At 45.8% G+C, this 18,488-nt stretch overlaps 1 protein-coding gene across 4 annotated transcripts in view; it reads right to left on the reverse strand.

Annotated features, from left to right (window-relative positions):
- The window catches only part of PEBP4 (phosphatidylethanolamine binding protein 4), a 252,133-nt gene that overhangs the window by 223,480 nt on the left and 10,165 nt on the right, over positions 1-18,488 (reverse strand). The window contains exon 1 of one of the 4 annotated variants that reach the window (XM_081810222.1): positions 18,356-18,457. The exons of 1 other annotated variant lie outside the window; for it this stretch is intronic. Coding sequence is in view for 1 of the 3 variants with exons in the window: in XM_081810217.1 (XP_081666343.1) it covers positions 17,860-17,970 (111 nt within the window). In the remaining 2 variants the exon portion in view is untranslated. Of the gene's footprint in view, positions 1-2,352; positions 2,399-17,859; positions 18,099-18,355; positions 18,458-18,488 lie in introns of those variants that run through there. 2 more of the 4 variants (XM_081810217.1, XM_081810231.1) reach the window with 2 other exon arrangements.

The following is an 18,488-nucleotide window of genomic DNA, read 5'->3' on the forward strand; positions in this document are numbered from 1 at the left end:
TTTTTTTTTTAAAGATTTTATTTATTTATTTGAGACAGAGAGAATGAGAGACAGAGAGCACGAGAGGGAGGAGGGTCAGAGGGAGAAGCAGACTCCCCGCCGAGCAGGGAGCCCGATGCGGGACTCGATCCCGGGACTCCAGGATCATGACCTGAGCCGAAGGCAGTCGCTTAACCAACTGAGCCACCCAGGCGCCCCAGCATGCATTCTTGATAAAAACACTCAACAAAGTTGAGATAGAACATACCTCAACATCATAAAGGCCATTTATAAAAGACCCACAGCTAATATCATTCTTAATGGGGAAGGGAAACACCTTGCTAAGATTAAAAGCAAAGAAAAAAACCAGAAGCAAGAAATGGATGTCTCTTAAGAGAGAAAACTCTGAAATTTTTGAATGCCCATACACAAGCATAAAATTATTAAATGCCAGTAAACAAGATGAAAGCCAAGCAACAAATTGGGAAATATTTACAACAAATGACAAAAGATTAATATTCTTAATACCTAAAGAGCCATTATAAATCAATATGAAAAAAGTATCATTGCCCTGAAAAATGAGTAAAGCTCACAAACAATTCAAAAAAGGAGGATGAACACATGACTGAAATCATGTTCCTGCTCACTAGCAACAAAGAACGCCAAGTTGAAACTAGGTATATTTTGATACATAATTAATATCAAAAGCCATAAAAATGTTTATACAGTTTAACCCGGAAATTCTACTAGGAATTTACCTAAGGAAAAGCCCATGTATTTGCAGCATTATTTATACCATAGAAGTCTAACAAGAGGGAATGATTTTTTTTTTAAAATGATGGTATTTCATGTAGAAAAGAAACCATTAGAAATAATGTAAAAAAACTACTAAGTGTGGGGCTCCTGGGTGGCTCAGTCTGTTAAGCGTCTGCCTTCAGCTCAGGTTATCATCTCAGGGTCCTGGGATCGAGCCCTGCGTGGGGGGGAGGGGTGTCCCTGCTCAGCAGGGAGCCTGCTTTTCCCCTTCCCTCTGCCGTTCCCCACAGCTAATGCTTTCTTTCAAATAAATAAATAAAATCTTTTTAAAAAATTACTAAGTGCTATGGAAAGATGCACACAGCTTTAGCAGGGTTCCAAGAGGACCTTGTTGGCACACTCACATCAGGATAAATCAAGGAGGGATGAATAAAAGGGCTGCTTACAAAGGTGAGGGCAGGGTAGGGGGACACCTGAGGGGTGGAGAAGTAACTGGGGGCTAGTTACAACAAACTGTCACTAGACCTCAAGGGCTTCGGGGAGGGAGGGCGGGGACCACAGCAAGCTCAGTGAGGTGCTTAGGATGCAGGATTTGAGGACACATTCACCCTCAGGGCTGTGCAAGGCACAGTGAGTGCCTCCTTACATGTTTGCCCCAGAGGCACCTGCCTCACCCCATGCTAGCCTGGCCCTGGGGGAGGGAGCTATTAAAGGAACCTAGAAGGAAGATCCTGCAGAAAAGTCTGTGCGGAGAGGAGCAGTGTGACCTTTTGCGGGGCGGGGTAGGGGGGTGGTGAGGCAGAGGCAGCTCAAGGTGACCCCACAGAGAGGCTGCCTGAGACAAATACCTGCTCTCACTTTCCTCCCATCCTATTTCCTGCAGAGCTTTCTTTCATCAGACTCATCTGGAAGCCAGAGGGCAAGGCTGCTTTACAATCAGCCTCTGGGACAGACCACGGGACAAAGAGTGGATCCAAGGGGCACAGAGACTTCCATAGAACGACACAAAGTTAAGCAAAACAAGCAGGTTCCAAAGCGAAATCTAAAATCCGATGCCTATTTTTACCTAAATTTTATTTAGTGGTATACCTGGGGTGTAACATCACATTATGGTTGATTTTTAAATAGTTTTTGCTTTACACGTATTCGCTAAATTTAATGGAATGAGTGTCATAAAAAGAAACATTCCAAAAATCATATATAGGTTGTGGCCTTAAGAAGAAGAAGTAAAAAGCCTGGATGAAAAAAGTCGAAATATTTTCAGGGGTTGCTTTTGGATGATGAATGTTTATAGAGTGGTTATGTCTGGGGGCCAAGTGTTGTAGTTTTGTTTTTGTGTGTGTATCTTAATCCTATTCTTTCTTTGAAAATGTCCTAAAGTGAATGTATGTCTTGCTATCATAAATCCAGAAGCTATTCAATAAGTAGATTGGAGAAAGGAGAATAGATGTGTATAAGACAGAAAGGAGAGAGAAAAGAATCTCCATAAATAGCTACCTGTCCTTCCTGTGAGTTGACACTCCAAGCTCACTTATGCTTATCTAATGTGTAAAATGATATGATTTCTCAAGCTCTTTTTGCTCCAAAATTCCTTTTAAAGAAGAAAACAATTCTTACCTAACAGACCTCTTAACCTGCGGTCATGGTCATGAGACAAGGCTGACCAATGCATGGCTTAAGTAAGTAGAGTAGAACTCGGAGGAGGAGCTGGGAGCGCCACCTCCCTGCAGGCCTGGGCATTACAGCTGAGCAGGGCCCTTTTCCAGGCTTTTCCAGATTTTCCAGGCTCCAGGACAGGCGGCCTTCTACCTGCCTTCTCGCAGAGGCTGCATGTTGATCTCCTCTTCCTTCCCTGACCACTTTAAAATCCAGCTCACTGTCTTCTACAGTCTCCTGTCTTCTAAAACTACAATGCTTGGGACGCCTGGGTGGCTCAGTCAGTTAAGCGTCTGCCTTCGGCTCAGGTCATGATCCCAGGGTCCTGGGATTGAGTCCCACATCCGGCTCCCTGCTCCACGGGAAGCCTGCTTCTCCCTCTGCCTGCCGCTCCCCCAGCTTGTGTTCCCTCTCTCACTCTGACAAATAAATAAATAAAATCTTTACAAATAAATAAATAAAACTACAATGCTTGCCCCCCAGAAATAACCACTTGTAACTCTATAAACATTCATCACCCTAAAGCAACCCTTGTAAATATTTTGACTTTTTTCATCCAGGTTTTTTATTTCATCATCTTTTTTTTTAAAGATTTTATTTATTTATTCATGAGAGACACAGAGAGAGAGAGGCAGAGGCAGAAAAGGTGAGGCAGACTCCCTGCAGAGCAGGGAGCTGATGCAGGACTCGATCCCAGGACCCTGAGATCATGACATGAGCTGAAGGCAGATGCTTAACTGACTGAGCCACCCAGGCGCCCCTTTATTTCATCTTCTTAAGGCCACAACCTATATATGATTTTTGGAATGTTTCTTTTTTTTCTTTTTATGACATTCATTCTATTAAATTTAGCAAATATATAAAAGCAAAAACTTGGATCTTGCCATCCTCGAGGTGAATTCAGCATTCATAAGTGTGAGCCATCCAACACTATGGCTTCTTGGTTCCTCGACTGTCTCATTTTTTCAGAGCTTAACCTCCGTTCTCTCTCCACCACCCACTCCGCAGGGCATGCTTTGAAGCTCCCCTTCAGCCAGAACTGTTACACTTCGGCAATCTGCCCCCTCGCATCCCTGTTCAGCCCATCCTTCTGGCTCTTCCACTCAGCCACTTCTTCCCACTGCAGCTGTGCTTGGCCTCATGCAGTCCACCAGTCCTGTGCATGGCTGGTTTTCTGCTGTCATCATGTCCCTCCTTCCAGCCCAGGCTCCTCAATCTGCAACCATCAGCTCTGCGCCATCTTTTTTTTTTTTTTAAAGACTTACTTATTGGAGGGAGAGAGTGTGCATGCAGGGATGGAGCAGAGGGAGAGGGAGAGAAACTTAAGTAGACTCCCGCTGAGTGCGGAGCCTGACTCTGGGCTCCATCTCACAACCCTGAGATCATGACCTGAGCAGAAACCAGGAGTTGGACGCTCAACCGACTGAGCCATCCAGGCGCCCCAGCACTTAAACATTCTTAAACTTCTTCCACCTATAAAAGATCTCTTTTAGTAGTGGATGCCCTGAAGCATAACCCAGATGCCCCCTCTGGACGGAGGCATCCAATCTCTCAGCTGCTGAAAGTGTGGCTGCTGGAGGCTCACAGTCAACGCTCCCTCTGCGAATTGCCAAAGGGGGCTGCCTGGCCTCAGGTGACACCCATTCCCCTGGGGCAGGCCACACGCGATGACTGGTTCGTGCTGGGGTATTTGAAGGATACTCTGGAATTATTTTAGGGTAAGACATACAGTTACAGATGACAGTCACAAAGGAAGAAGTTTATACTCACAGATCCCTAGAAACGGGGCAAGGCACACCACGCAGGGGGCCACATGGGGAAGTGCAGGTTTCCATCAGGAGGCAGAGGGTGCAAGGGGAAAATAGGGGAAATATGGTCCTGAGGGTGCAAGGGGAAAATAGGGGAAATATGGTCCTGAGGGTGCAAGGGGAAAATAGGGGAAATATGGGAGTAAACTTTATGATAGCTTCAATGGGAAAGGCAATGCAAGGCAGGGTAACAGGTGTAAGATTGGCTAGTTTGAAACTGAGGGTTCTAGAGGGGAGGGGGGTGGGAGGATGGGTTAGCCTGGTGATGGGTATTAAAGAGGGCACATTCTGCATGGAGCACTGGGTGTTATATGCAAACAATGAATCATGGAACACTGCATCAAAAACTAATGATGTAATGTATGGTGATTAACATAACATAAAAATAAATAAAATAAAATAAAATGCTCAAAAAAAAAAAGATTGGCTAGTTTGAATCATTTTATGGACTCTAGGATATAGGGGCTTTCCCTAGTCATCTGGTGTCTGATGCTGAGTTGATTAGGACAGGATGGTAGTGTCCGTTGAGGGTCCGGACTCTGGATTGGTTGGTTTACATATGAAAGTCATGCTCACAGGGGAGTCTCTCTAGGATCAGCAAGATGTTAAAACATCAGAAAACACAGCAAATAAAAAGGCATGGTTAATACAGGGGGTAAAGGCTCAACCCCCCCTTGCCCTGATTCCGGAACAACTCTGAAAGGCCACCCTGGCTCCACGGCTCCCGGAGGGCTCGGCCCAGGCCTTGGGGTCACTGCGTCCACAGCCCAGCTCCCGCCTCTGCTCCTTGTGCTGCACCGCCCAGGGACGCGACCCAAGACGGTCTCTCTCACCCCCACGGCCCCCCACGGCCCCCCACCTCTCTCTTCCCTTCACAGCCAAACTTCTTGGAGGCACAACCTCTGCTCACTGTCTCCACGTGTACAAATCCACGGCCACGGCTTCTGCTCCGTGGTTCTCAAACTTCAGCCTGAATCAGAGTCATGGGGAGGGCTTGTCAGCGCGCAGACTGCAGGGCGGCACCTCCAGAGCATCTGAGGGAGTGGACCTGAGCTGCAGTCCCCAGTCTGTGCCTCTAACATGCCGCCGTGTTGGAGAAGCCCCCACAGCAGCAGTCCCCCAGTTCTCTCAGGAGGAAGTCCACACTTCCTAAGGCTCTTCAGGAGCTGGTGGCCATTTATTCTGTCAGCCTCGGCTCTCACCAGGCTTTTCTCACTGTCATCCAGTCACTGCCATAGTTGTGCTTTCTCCTGGAGATACACTCGCCCTCGTGCCTCTGGGCCTTTGCACGTGTCTTGTTTGCTGTGTCAGGTGCTTCCTCAACACCCTGACTTCTTTCCCCTGCCTGGCTAGCCCCCTTTTAGCTTCCTGTCTCTTTTCCAGTCACTTCTTCAGGGAAGTCTGGCTCTTCTGCTGCCTCCTCTCAGAGGCAGCCCTCACTAAATTACGACCCAGTGACTGGAAAATGAATAATGGCAGAAGCGCTGCTCTTTCCTTATAGAAACCCCTCCTCTGGGCTGAGGCAAAGATGGAAAAGGCAAAGGAAGAGTCTGGTGGGGAGTGCTGGGCCACACTGGTGGCGCCCCAGGAGGACAGCAGGGTGGAAGAGGCGCCACCCGCAGGAGGGGCGACACAGCAGGTGTTCTCTTCCTGCTTAAGCTTCCTCTATCCTTGAACTGACACACGCAGGCTTGTCCTGCTCTCCTCAGTCACCTGGGCCCACCACCTGGGGCAGATGAAACCCACCCCCTGCACCAGCTCTCCCAGGGAGCCACTCCCCACACCCCCCACACCCCGGTCTGGGGCCTCCAGCCAGCTCTGGTGGGAGTCATGTGATTACTTTGGTGTGCATGACAAGCTCCCCAGAGTGATGCTTTGAGGGGTGACCTTGTTGTCCAGGACAGAGGTCGCTCCTCGCGAGCCTGCTGATGTCTGTGAGGGTTGGGCTGCTTCCCTGGCTTGGGGGGGCGGGCAGGGGCGGTGGCAGGGGCACCCTCACTTTTCCTCCACAGATATTTGGCCCCAGTTTTCAGGTCTGGGTTATGTAACCCCTGAGGAGAACTACACTCCCCGGTCACCCACACCTTTTCCCTTTCACAGGCGCAGCTGCTTCTCAGAGAAGGTCTATTTTGGGAGCTGCTTTCATCTGACCTATATTAAGCACAGTCACAAGGCAGAGGCAAGTCGCAGGGTGCAGGGTGGCCTGCTTGCTCTTTGTGCTTTTTTAGTGTCACGGGTGAGAAAGCCAGACAAGCTAGTGCCTACAGCTCTGGAGCTGAGCCTCGGGTGGCCCGTGGAGCTCACCACGGCATCTGGCCACAGAAAGCTCTAGGCTGGGACAGCCCACCTGTAATAGTGCAGGCCCGGCTGCCCCTCCCCCCCATTCCGTAGTTCTGGTTTGTGTCCCCCTGAGGCCCCGCTAAAGACAGCACTTCAGTCACTGCAGCACTAGTCAGGGAAACATTGAGGTTCCCTGCAGGCCCAGAATGTACCAGGCCGGGAAGAGTCCAGGCCTGTGAGGTGCCGCTGGTAGAGTTTTAATTGGCCGCCAAGCCCCTTGGTGGGGAATTGTCTTTCCCGGGTTAATAATTAAATCACATGACCAGCAGGGAGAGAGAAAGGGCTGCTGGGAGCCATCTGGCCCAGGTACTGAGCACAAACAGGTACTCCATGGAGTCGCCACCACTTTGAGGGCCTGAGGAGAAAATGACAACCGAAGTGGTTCACCCACTAAGTGTCCCGTTGGCCCCTCTGCAGTGGGAGCATCTCCTGCACCACTGTTTTCTCCCTTGGGGCTCTTCTTGTCTCGCTAGAAGCAGAGACCCAGTTCCAGGGTCTAAAGCTCTGCTCCACACTGCCCACCCCAAAAGCTGCATCTCCCGCACCTCCTTCCTCCTGAGGGTCAGGCCCACGTCTCCAAAGCGGAACTGCACGCTTCCTCCGCACTTGGATCAGCCCCCGCCCCAGGGAGGACAGTGCCGACAGCCGGGCCTTCCACGCGCCCCGCACCATGTCTGCCTTTGCAGGGCAGAATGGACACTGACGAGGACTTCTCGGGCCAGCTGGGGAGAGGCTGATGTCAGTCTCAGAACAGCCAGGAGAGAATCCTGGCTTTGCACTGTGCAGCAAACATCAGGGCTTCTGCTCCCACTCTTTGCGACCCAGTGAGTGAATGGCTCTCCTCGAGATGCTGAGTGTGTCCCGCACACCAAAGTGACCACATGATTCCCACCAGAGTTGGCTGGAAGGAGCGAAGGAAGTGGGGAGGCCATTCCCCTGGGAGAGCTGGTGGATGGCATTGGGGAGGAGGGAGAGGAACAGAGAGAGGCCTTGGCAGCTGAGGTTAGCTGAGGTGTGAGCTAAGTGCACAAGTGGAAGGAACTTTGAAAACTTGAGTTTTGGGTCTTGAGGGACTGAGGAGGGTGGAGAGAATGGGTAGCGCATTCTAGGCAGGGACACAGGTAGGGTCAGGCAAAGCACAGCCCTCACACGGGGCACGTGGGATGCTCTGAGAACACAGTGAGTAGGGGATTAGGAGAAAAGGGGAACCAGCCTGAGGAGGCTTAAATCCAAAGGTGTCCTTCCAGCTGGGCGGCCCCTTTCCTTCCTCTGATCTCTCTTCCTAATCCCTGGGGCATGACAAGTCCTGGCCACCCCAACACCCCGGGGGGCTCCTGGGGTGGGAGTGTGGAAGCAGTAAACATTCTCTGCGGGCTGAGGCAGAGGCCGTGGCAGGCAGAGGACTGCAGACTACCCAACGGGTCTCCCAGGGCAAGGCCTCTCTCTCCAAAGGCAGGTATGCTTGGGAGGTGGGGAAGCCGGGACAAAAGGACCAAAGGAAAGGACCCTGAAATCATAGCCAAATAGAAGCAATAGAGAGATTTGAGAGGAAAAATCCATTTTTGCTTCATTAAGGACTAAAGAAAAGGCAGTAGCATTCTCTACTCAATGAAATACCAAAAAGAAAAATAATGGGGGATGGGGGGGATGAAATCCCAAGAGGGGATATTGTCATTTTCAGTTGGGGTAAATGCCAGGAGCATTGTTTCTGTCGATATGGCATAATCAGTAGAATACATTTTTTTTCCCAAGATAAAATACGTATCAAGATGCAAGCATTCACTATTTGACTCAGTTTCCCCTCTTTCAGCTAAGTTAGAAATGTCCTAGTGAAGAAATAAAGACTCCTCGTGCACTGAGCACATGCTACTCAAAGGCAGGAAAATGACTTTCACCTCATAATACCAGCACTCAGCACTTCGCTCAATAAACATTTGCTGAAAGACCAAATGTGCAAAGGAGGAAGCTCCTTGACAAATACAGGTCACCTTCAGAACTGGTTAATTCCATCATGGTATTATCCATTGATGAAATTATTAGGCAGTTGTTAAAAAGGTATGGATTAAAAAAGTAGCTGTAAATATTTGGGGACAATTCAGGAACTCGGAGTACCAACTGGCTAGTAGATGATATTAGAGAATTTTTTTTGTTTTTGTTTTTTGTTTTGTTTTTGTTTTTTTAAGTAGGCTCCACACCCAGTGTGGAGCCCAATGCTGGGCTTGAACTCACGACCCTGAGATCAAGATCTGAGCTGAGGTCAAGAGTCGGATATTTAACCGACTGAGCCACCCAGATGCCCTGATATCAGAGAATTTTTTTAGTTTACTTCAGGGTGACGATGGTTTTGTCGTTATTTATGTAGGAGAATGTCCTTTTTGAGGAAACATGTGTTGAAGTATTTCGGAGTAAGTGTCATAATGTCTATGTAGGGGCCAGGGACGGCTGGCCACCCTAGGATGGGCTGCTTTAACATGAAGATTATTTTGAGTTAAAAGCAATCAAAACCCAGCAGATTCAGGAAAAGCACTTCACCTCCCCCTCAACTGCCTAAAAAGAATTTAGATAGAGGACCTGCTCCAGGAAGAGAGCTGTCACCATAGAGAACCACATTATGATGCGAGTCGGGTGTGGTAGACAGGGAGGAACCTAGCAAGGCCTGTTTGATCCAAGTTCTGTGGTCCCACTGTTTCTGAGGCCTGAGTGGTCCCCCTCCCCAACATTTGTTTATCAAACATTTACTCTTTTTCATCTTCCTGTGAATTGCCTTCCTCCCCTTTGAAGTCCCAGACCCCTACCCTTTCTTCTAAGTTCAGGATGACATATGTACCTCATTTTGTCTGCCCGTCTTTAGAATTCCGTGTCCGTGTGGATTCCCTGTGTATATGAAATAATGTCAATTTGATTTTTTTTTTTTTAAAGAGAGAGAGCGTGCGCATGTGTGCACCCTCACGTGAGGTGAGGGAGGTGCAGAGGGAGAGAAAGAGAATCTTAAGCAGGCCCACACCTAACACGGAGCCCCAGGTGGGGCTTGATCTCAAGACCCTGAGATCATGACCCCTGAGATCCTGATCTGAGCTGAATTCAGAAGTCAGACGCTTAACCAACTGAGTCACCCAGGCATCCCGTCAATTTGATTCTTAGTCCAGCTAAAAGGACCTTGAAGATGTTGCTCCTCAACATCTCCAAGTTATTTTGAAAAATTTTGGCCAAAAAAAAAGCATGAAAAATGTTAACAAATTGTTAAGTCTAGGTAATGGGAATCAGTATTTATTGGACTATTTCTTTTCAATTTTTCTGGATGTTTGCAAACATGTACAGTAAAAAATTTAAAAATATTATGTATATCACACATGAGGCTAGAATCAAGAAAAAGAATCTAAGATTGATAAATAAGGAAAAAATGTGTAAAAAGTGTATAATGTGGAAATAATAGAACTGAAAAGAATTGCCACTCTGATGTTGAAATTATGGAGGATATCTTTTACTTAACTACCTGTTATGTTTTTTTAATCTCTGAAAAGCATGTTTAAAAGCTATTTGAAATAAGCAATTCACTGTCTAACTTCCTATAGTCTTTATATATTGTCATGATATATCCACATACATGTATACCTACTTTATTAGTCTTTTATGCACCAAGTTATTTAATGTACCAAGCTGCAACTTTGTGTTTGCTTTTATCACTGACCTATAGGATGCAATAAAACAATTAAAATACTGTTTGTACCTTAAGAAAAAAAACTACCCACATTTATTGCTGTAGTGACATTTTACAATTGAAGGAAAAGACCTAGCAAAACGTTTCCTTCCTTCTGGCCTACCTTTCTTCCCTCAACATTAATTAATTTGTTTATTATTTTGATTAATAATTACTTTTTTGGAAGGGCACCTGGGTGGCTCAGTCTGTGAAGCGTCTGACTTTGGCTCAGGTCATGATCTTGGGGTCCTGGGATCAAGCCCGGCGTTGGGCTCTCTGCTCTGCTCGGTGGGGTGTCTGTTTCTCCCTTTGCCTCTACCGACCCCTGCCCCCACTTGTGCTCTCTCTCTCTCTATCAAATGAGTAAGTAAAATCTTTTAAAAAATAATTACATTTTTTGCTTCTTTTCCCCCACCCCCTGTCAAAAGGTATTAACATACTTATTTCAAAAATCTGGAAAATATTAAAATATATAGAAAGAAAAATTTAAGACCCTTATTTTCAACATCCAGAGATAACCAGTTTACATTTGGTGATATTCCTTTCCTTCTGAGAGGTTTTGTGGTTATTTATGAAGTCCCAGACCCCTACCCTTTTTCCTGTATGGATTTTTCTCAATTAATTGAGATCATGCTGATAAACAACCACATGTCTGTGTGAGAGGTGTGTGTGCACGTGCCCATGTGATACACATTCCATCTTCCGAATATACCATCATTTATTTAAAACTTCCCCTGTTGTAGGGTACTCAGGTCTCTAGACTGCATGTTTTTCTCCCCCACAGCCCCAAATGCATATTTTGATACCCCATTCTCAATATGATGGTATTTGGAGGTGGGGCTTTGGAAGGTGATTAGGTCATGAGGGTGGAGCCCTCATGAATGGGATGAGTGTCCTTATAAAAGAGACCCCAGAGAGATCCATTCCACCTTTGATCATGTGAGGCTACAGAGAGAAGACTGGTGTTTATAAACCAAAAAGTGGACTTTTACTAGATACTAAATATCCCAGCATGTTGATGTTGAACTTCCCAGCTTCCAGAACTGTGAGAAATATTTTCCTGTTGTTTCTAAGCCCCAGCTTATGGTATTCTGTTCTAACAGCCAAATGGACTAAGACAGTTTATTTTTTTTCCTTCATCCCCACCCCCCAAATTACTAGTGTTATGATCATCCTTCACATAAATCTTTTCCTGACTTCTGATTATTTCCTTAGATTTTGTTCTTAGAGTTTTCTTGGGTCAAAGTATATGTGTTCTTTTAAGCCCCTTCATATATATGTAAAAGATGGGAAAGAAACTTTTCCTCTGCCTCTTAGGTTAGTGACTGAGGCCTGCAAAGTAAACCAAAAAAGACAGAGTAACCCGGGAAAAAGGTTTTCTGGGGTACACATGGGAGCCAACAAATGAAGTAGCTGGCTTGTTAAATGGTTCAAGTTAAAGGCTTATCTACCTAACTTGTTAGGGAAAAGGGAGGGAGGGAAAAAAGGCTTCTATAGGAAGAATAAATGGTTTTTTTTTGGAAAGACAATGGATTTTCAGAATAATCTCTTTCAGAGATAAGAAAGTTTGTGATGATGTTTGTCTGTCAACTATGAGTTGCCTTTCTGTCTCCTTCAGGGCCATAGAAATCCCCCAGAGAAGAGATTTGGGGTAGGTTTTATTTGATCTATTTTGGGAATAGATCGTCCCTGAAGAAAGAACTTGTGACAGACTTACTTCCCAGAACTTGCTGCTTTTAGTCAGATAAGGGAAGCTCTGAGAAGCCTTCTTTCTGCAACCTTTGACTCTCAAACGTCTTCATACATTAAATAATCTTTTATTTAAAATAATCTTCATACCAACTTGGGGGCTCTGCATGGGTCCTCACATATTCCATCTGATTGTTTTTCAGAAATGTACTAATTTATACTTCCATCAAGTAGCGGGAGTTGAGTATCATCATTTAAAAAAAAATTCTTACTGATTCCACAGATTAAAAATTGATCTAATTTTCACTTTTTAAAAATAACTGAGGGGACGCCTGGGTGGCTTCAGTTAAGCTTCTGCCTTTGGATCAGGTCATGATCCCAGCATCCTGGGATAGATTCCCGCATCAGGCTCCCTGCTCAGCGGGGAGCCTGCTTCTCCCTCTGCATGCCGCTCCCCCTGCTTGTGCTTGTTCTCTCTGACAAGCAAATAAATAAAATCTTTAAAAAAAATAAAAATAAGTAAAAATAAAAATAACTGAGGTTAAGCCTTTTAAAAAATGTTCCCATATTTATTTCCTTTTAAAAAATGAATTGTATTTGCATGTTCTTTGCCTATTTTATTTGCTAAAAAAACTTACTGGTAAATTAAAAGCCTTCAGGTTTTAAATGCCCAACTGTTACATTAGAATATTTTTGAGGACAAACAGTGAAAAAAGTTGTGTATTTATATTACCAGTGTGAAGAGAAATGAGAATTCATTTAATCGTCAAATTCTTTAATAATTCTGAAAAACAGAAGGGTCAGTTCATTTCATCAGGACAATTTTGATTGTTATCCTAGCTATCTTCAAAGTGAAAGTCTGAACTAATGTCCAATACCAGGTTTTTTTAAAAAACAAACTCTGTGGATATTTAAAATTAGAGCTCCAAATTCCAAGGAATCCATTCTTCTAACAGCTTTGTGTGACGTCCCAAATACTTTCGAAATCCCAAATTACAACTTCCTGTTTCTGCTTGATTACATGAAGTGCATCTCATCCCATAGCTGTGACCCCAAAACAACACCTAGCATTTGTCCAAATCTCCTAATTTTAATTTCCCTTTTAGCCATAGGTAATCAAAACACGAAAGTGCTCTAAGCTGCTTCTTTCAAGTGTAATACCTTATCTGCAGAGATTTAAGCAAAAAAAATTTGTTCAAACTTTTCCTATTTTAAACTACCTACTGATTTTCCTCTGAGATTTAGAAATGTCTTTTTCAGAATTCGACTACAGTATATATAAAAGGTCTGTTTGTGAGAATGTATGTTTTCCTTCCGATCTCATTTCCTATTGTAAAAGCTAATTGTCAGTGCCTGGCACGGTGTCTACCATAACTAGTTCAATAAATGTTGACTGGAGCTGATTCGACCACTGATAAGAAGCGAACCATCTTTTTAACTCTGGTTGTGCTGACAATTATTTTTAAACCTATGCTGAGCTGTATGATTGACTGAAAGAAAGAGATCTCATTCCCCAGCGGGAGCCTCTGGAGCTGCAGTGACCTCCCCACCCCCACCCTCTTCTTGACTTCCATGGAGCCTTGAGATGCTCTCCTCACTAGGGCAGGCCCTTCGAGATTGTTCCAAGTAGGCTGGTTTTGAGAGCTGAGTCTTTTGCCAGCCAAATTCATTTGAATTAGCCACTGTCCCTGCCAGGAATTCACAGCTGGAGCTGGTGCAGACTCCTTCTCTTGGTGGGGACAGGAGGGAGGAAGGGGAGGTAGGATGAAAAGGGACAAAATGTAGGTACCTTCCGTGCAGCCCCTTTCTTCTCCTACCTGCCTCTGAAGCAACTCAAATCTGCTCTCCAGGGGTTGCAGAATGAGCAGTAGTCATACTGTGGCTGCCATGCTCTTACGAGAAAGTATTAGGTTCTCCGGAGGAGTTTAGGGCTCCAGAGGAGCCTAAGCTTGGCCCTGAGCCCAGTCAGCTGAGCTCCAGCTGCAGCAGCACCATGCTGCTCAGCCCAGGCAGCCCAAGATCTGCACCACTTCAAGCTCAGGTACAGCTGGCCCTTCTGCCCACTCTCCCAACCCCAGTCCTGCCCACTGGGCTCTCAGAGGCCCCAGTCTATAAACGGTGATTTCAGAGGCTAAGCACTGAAGCCTGCCCAGGCATTTGTGTAGCAGAACTAGAAGAGAGAAGCCTTTCATTGCTCTCAGTGATGTCCGGCTCTGTCTTCTCACCATTTCGCTGAACCCATGTGCAGGAAAACCTAGAGGCTACTGGTTTGGGGCTCTTACCTCTGTTCCCATCATGTGGCCCAAAGGAGGCCCTGGGCAAGATGGTAATGCTTGTTTTAAAATCTCTCCCCAGCCTCCTGGCCTTTCCACCTGTTGGTGGAAGGCTCTGCTCCAGTATCTCCTTCCCAGCCGTCCACTGCCCCTTCCTGCCACTCCCTCATTCTCAAGTCTTTGTGATGTACCAAGGTAGAACTACCTCACAAGCTAGACTTCAGGTTCTGTGCAAACTCCAATCCATTGGTATAGGCACCATCTTTCTTGCAAGGTACCTTCTGGTCTTGGTTTAGAAATAGTGAGTACCATGATTAGCTCGCTTGATTAGTTCTCCCTGCCTCCTCCGTGAGTGGGCACATAGACACCATGTAGACATGTTTGTACCAACATGTAGACTATTTTGTTACCAACCCAGTGAAATAGAGTTCAAATAGTTTCTCTATAAAGGGCTGAAATGCTGAGACTGATAATTTGGCCATAGCAAAGCAGAGGTAAAATGTGGAGGGAAAATACTTGCTTTTGGCCATAGTGATCATAACCTATATTTTTATTTTCTACCCTAAGGAAAAAAGGTTTTTGGTAGGGGCATGACTTATTTATCATTTAAATAACTCATTTCACAATGTTCTTCTGGAATTTGAGTGGGCCTGTTTGGAATTTTCTTGGGTTGTTAGCAGCCCCCTCATGATATGCTTATTCAGGGGTGTACATGAGTCTCTTCCTGACCAAGGATACCCTGGAGACTCTCTACTGGCAGGGTGATGGCTGTGACCTTCAGTACAGAACTCTGCTCCTGAGGAACCACACTGGGTGTTTGGGAGGCACACGGAACAATTTCAGAGTAGTGTGAAGCACCAGCTGTGAATTCCTGGCAGGGACAGTAGCTAATTCAGTGGCTAATTTATTTACCTTCTACTTCTAAATGTTCTACTATGAACATGTAAAATCAGAGAAAAAAGATATAAAAAAGAAGATAATGCTATATGGCATATTATATACCAATTATGTATTTTAGATAGCTATATCGAGTGGTGGTAAAAATTTTAGTGGTTCTTAATTTTTCATATTTTTCTGCAACTATCAATATTTGTTAACGAAGGGGCACCTGGGTGGCTCAGTCGTTAAGCATCTGCCTTTGGCTCAGGTCATGATCTCAGGGTCCTGGGATCAAGCCCCACATCGGACTCCCTGCTCAGTGGGAAGCCTGCTTCTCCCTCTCCCACTCCCCCTGCTTGTGTTCCTTCTCTCGCTGCGTCTCTCTCTGTCAAATAAATAAATAAAATCTCTAAAAAATATATATTTGTTAATGTACATTTGTTAATTATAGAACCAGAGAAATATTTTTTAAATAAAGTACTGGGGCTTTTTTCTTAGCCAAAACCCCAGTTGATAAATATCAATTAAAGAGAAAGGTTTAAACAGGAAGGGCAAGCTTAACATGTTTGAGAAAAAATATAGAAAACTATATTTATCACCTTAGGCTAAGGAAGGGTTTCTTAAGACACAATATATGCTATCCTTGAAAGAAACCTTAATGAATTCAACTGCAATATAAGAACGTATGTTCATCAAAAGCCACCACAATGAAAGTCATATAACAAGCCACACTCCTGGAGAAAATATTTGCCACACATAGAATTGAAAAGCTAGAAATGTTTTTTGTATATTAAAATACATTAATACTTAAAAATATATATAATATATAATATTTTCATATCATTGAAAAATGTTAGTTCCAGAACATGTAAATAACTCATACAAATTGCTGATGATAAGAAAATGTTGGTGTCCAGAAAATGGGCAAAGGACATGAACAGGCACCTCCAGAAGAAACACAAATGTACCAAAACGTTGGAAGATACCCACTCGACCTTGTTAGTAACCAGAGAAACACGGACTGTTACTGCTGAGATACCACGATGCACCCAGCAGAGAGGCCGAGGGGAGGCGAGAATCAGCAGCAGCTAGAACCCTTCTTCACTGGCCGCTTCGGAAAACCCTTCAGTGCAATCTTGTCAAGTTGAGCAGGCACTTACCCCATAACCCAGCAATTCTATTTCTGGGTATTTACCCAGTGAGAAATGTTTGAACATGTGCACTTGGACAAGCACAAGAACATTCAAAGGAGCGGTTTTCATACTAGCAAAGACTAGTCAGCGGAATAATATGCCGCGGCCCTGGGAATCACACTGCTCTGCAGATGGAGGCACCATGGCCGCACACAGCAGAGTGGCCCCATCTTAGTAACACAACGCTGAGAAAAGACAAGTCCAGCAAGATGATGCACATACAGTATAATATCCTTTCTCAAAGCTTATAAACAAGCAAACCTAAACAGTATATTACTTAGGGAGGCCCATGCAATATGACAGAAAATTTTCTAAATCTTCAGGGAAATGACAAACACCAGATGCCGACTAGGGGCCCCTGTGTCGAGAGGTTATACGTGGGAACGAGGAGCCCCGCGCGCATGGCTTCAACCGTGCAGTGTGTTGCTTGTGTTACACTTTTTAAGTCGAGTGAGGGGTTTGCAGTTGTTGGGGTCCTTATTATGTTTTATGACTTGGATATGTGTAATATTTTAGTGGACCATATATTATATCACCCAAAAATATTAATGACTACAGAAGGAAATACGTGGGATATCCAAAGCCTGTAAGTGGAACTCCTTTGATTTGAACTCAGTCTGACTTGGGATTCTAAACTCTTAAACCTACCTGGTCATGATGTATTGCCTTATTAATAGTGCTTTTAGTTTGAAAAAAAAAAAATAAATCCTGATTATAATCATTGGTATGGGTATCGAGGTACAGACTCATTTCCTTAACCCCACCCTTTACTTCTCAACATCTTCCAAAATGATCATTGTCCCTCCCAGTGTGGCTAAGAGAGAGAAGGCGAGGAGTGCCCAAAGCATGCTTCTCTAGCGCCCCCTACAGACCAGATTTACTGTAGCAGCGAGTGGGGTGTCCACCAGACCCCAGGGGGCTGGGGCGGTGACATCTTCACCCACAGGCCAACTCCCCTGAAACTGGCCCATGGTTCTTTTCTCTGTGGTCATTCTTTGGGGTTAGACAAATGGGGGTGAGGGCTTTGTTTCCTGAATACACTGAGGATGTCCCCCAGCCCTACCTCATGCATGCGCTCCCAGGGGTCAGCCGATCAGACTGGCACAGAGCCCTTTCCTTACTTAGCAGAGTTGCTGGAAGGGGCAGGTTTGGGACTATGAATCCTTGAGCCCCAGGCAGCTGGAGAAGATAAGAGGTGGAGAACAATCTGGGGAAGGGATGGGAAAAGCAACCGGCTTCTGGAGGAGTGAGGATAGCACACAGAACTCAGTGCTACCGAAGCATGCACCAGGGTCCCAAGGGAGATAAGTGCTGTGAAGGCCATGGGGATCCTCTCCCTTCCCTGCTGGGGCGTCCGATGGGGACAAGTCGGGGTGATGGCAGAATGCATCCCAGCCCGGTGCACTGTCAGGTCAACTCCCCCTACCCCTCTCCACAGTCCCAGCCAGCACCAGCCCCTCACATCATATTCAAAATGGGGAGACAACAGAGTCCAAGCCATTGCAAGAGATACATAAGCTCCATCAACCGAGCACAAAGCCATTGTTCTTAGCGTTCAAAACGAGGGATATCAAACCTTTAAGACTCACAAAATGGCAAATTGAGGTCCAGGAATTGATTGCAAGAAGCACAGTGGCCAGTATAGGTTTTGAACTCCATTGCTCTATCGTCTCGAGAATCCTGGCTGGCCAGACCGGCATGTCAGACCACTACAAGCTAATACCTTTCTTGTTGTTCATTTTCTACCTGAGTGCAAAGGAGCAGAAGCAGGAAGAAAGACTTCCTGTCCAGCAACACTCCCCAACTCCCATCTCGCTTCTCCAGCCTGGCTTCCCTCTGTATAGCCTCCAGCTCAGGTTGCCAAAATTAATCACCGGTGGGGTTGAAGCAACAGCGCTGTTCCCTGGCTCTAGGCCAGGCTCCCAGGATGTGCGTCAGAAAGAGCCAGTGAGTGAAATTCCAAAGCAATGTGAGTCACCAGGGAGGAGGAGAGGCCCGGACAGGAGTCAGAATGAGAGCCTGAGGGCAGACCAAAAAAAGGCCCTGGGGGGTCAGGGGCTGGGCCGAGATACCAAGAATGCTCACCTGTCCAAAGTTGGGAGTGGGGCCTCCGGTCCAAGTGGCTTATCTCTGGACTCTGCACAGACCTGGACGGGGAGGCAACTGACCGGGAGGCCGGCCTGCTAGTCCCACCCCTGGATACAGTAACCATGACCCT

This window comes from Leptonychotes weddellii, chromosome 2 (genome assembly GCF_054177405.1).
Source record: "Leptonychotes weddellii isolate Sample4059 chromosome 2, ASM5417740v2, whole genome shotgun sequence".
Classification (NCBI taxonomy): domain Eukaryota; kingdom Metazoa; phylum Chordata; class Mammalia; order Carnivora; family Phocidae; genus Leptonychotes; species Leptonychotes weddellii.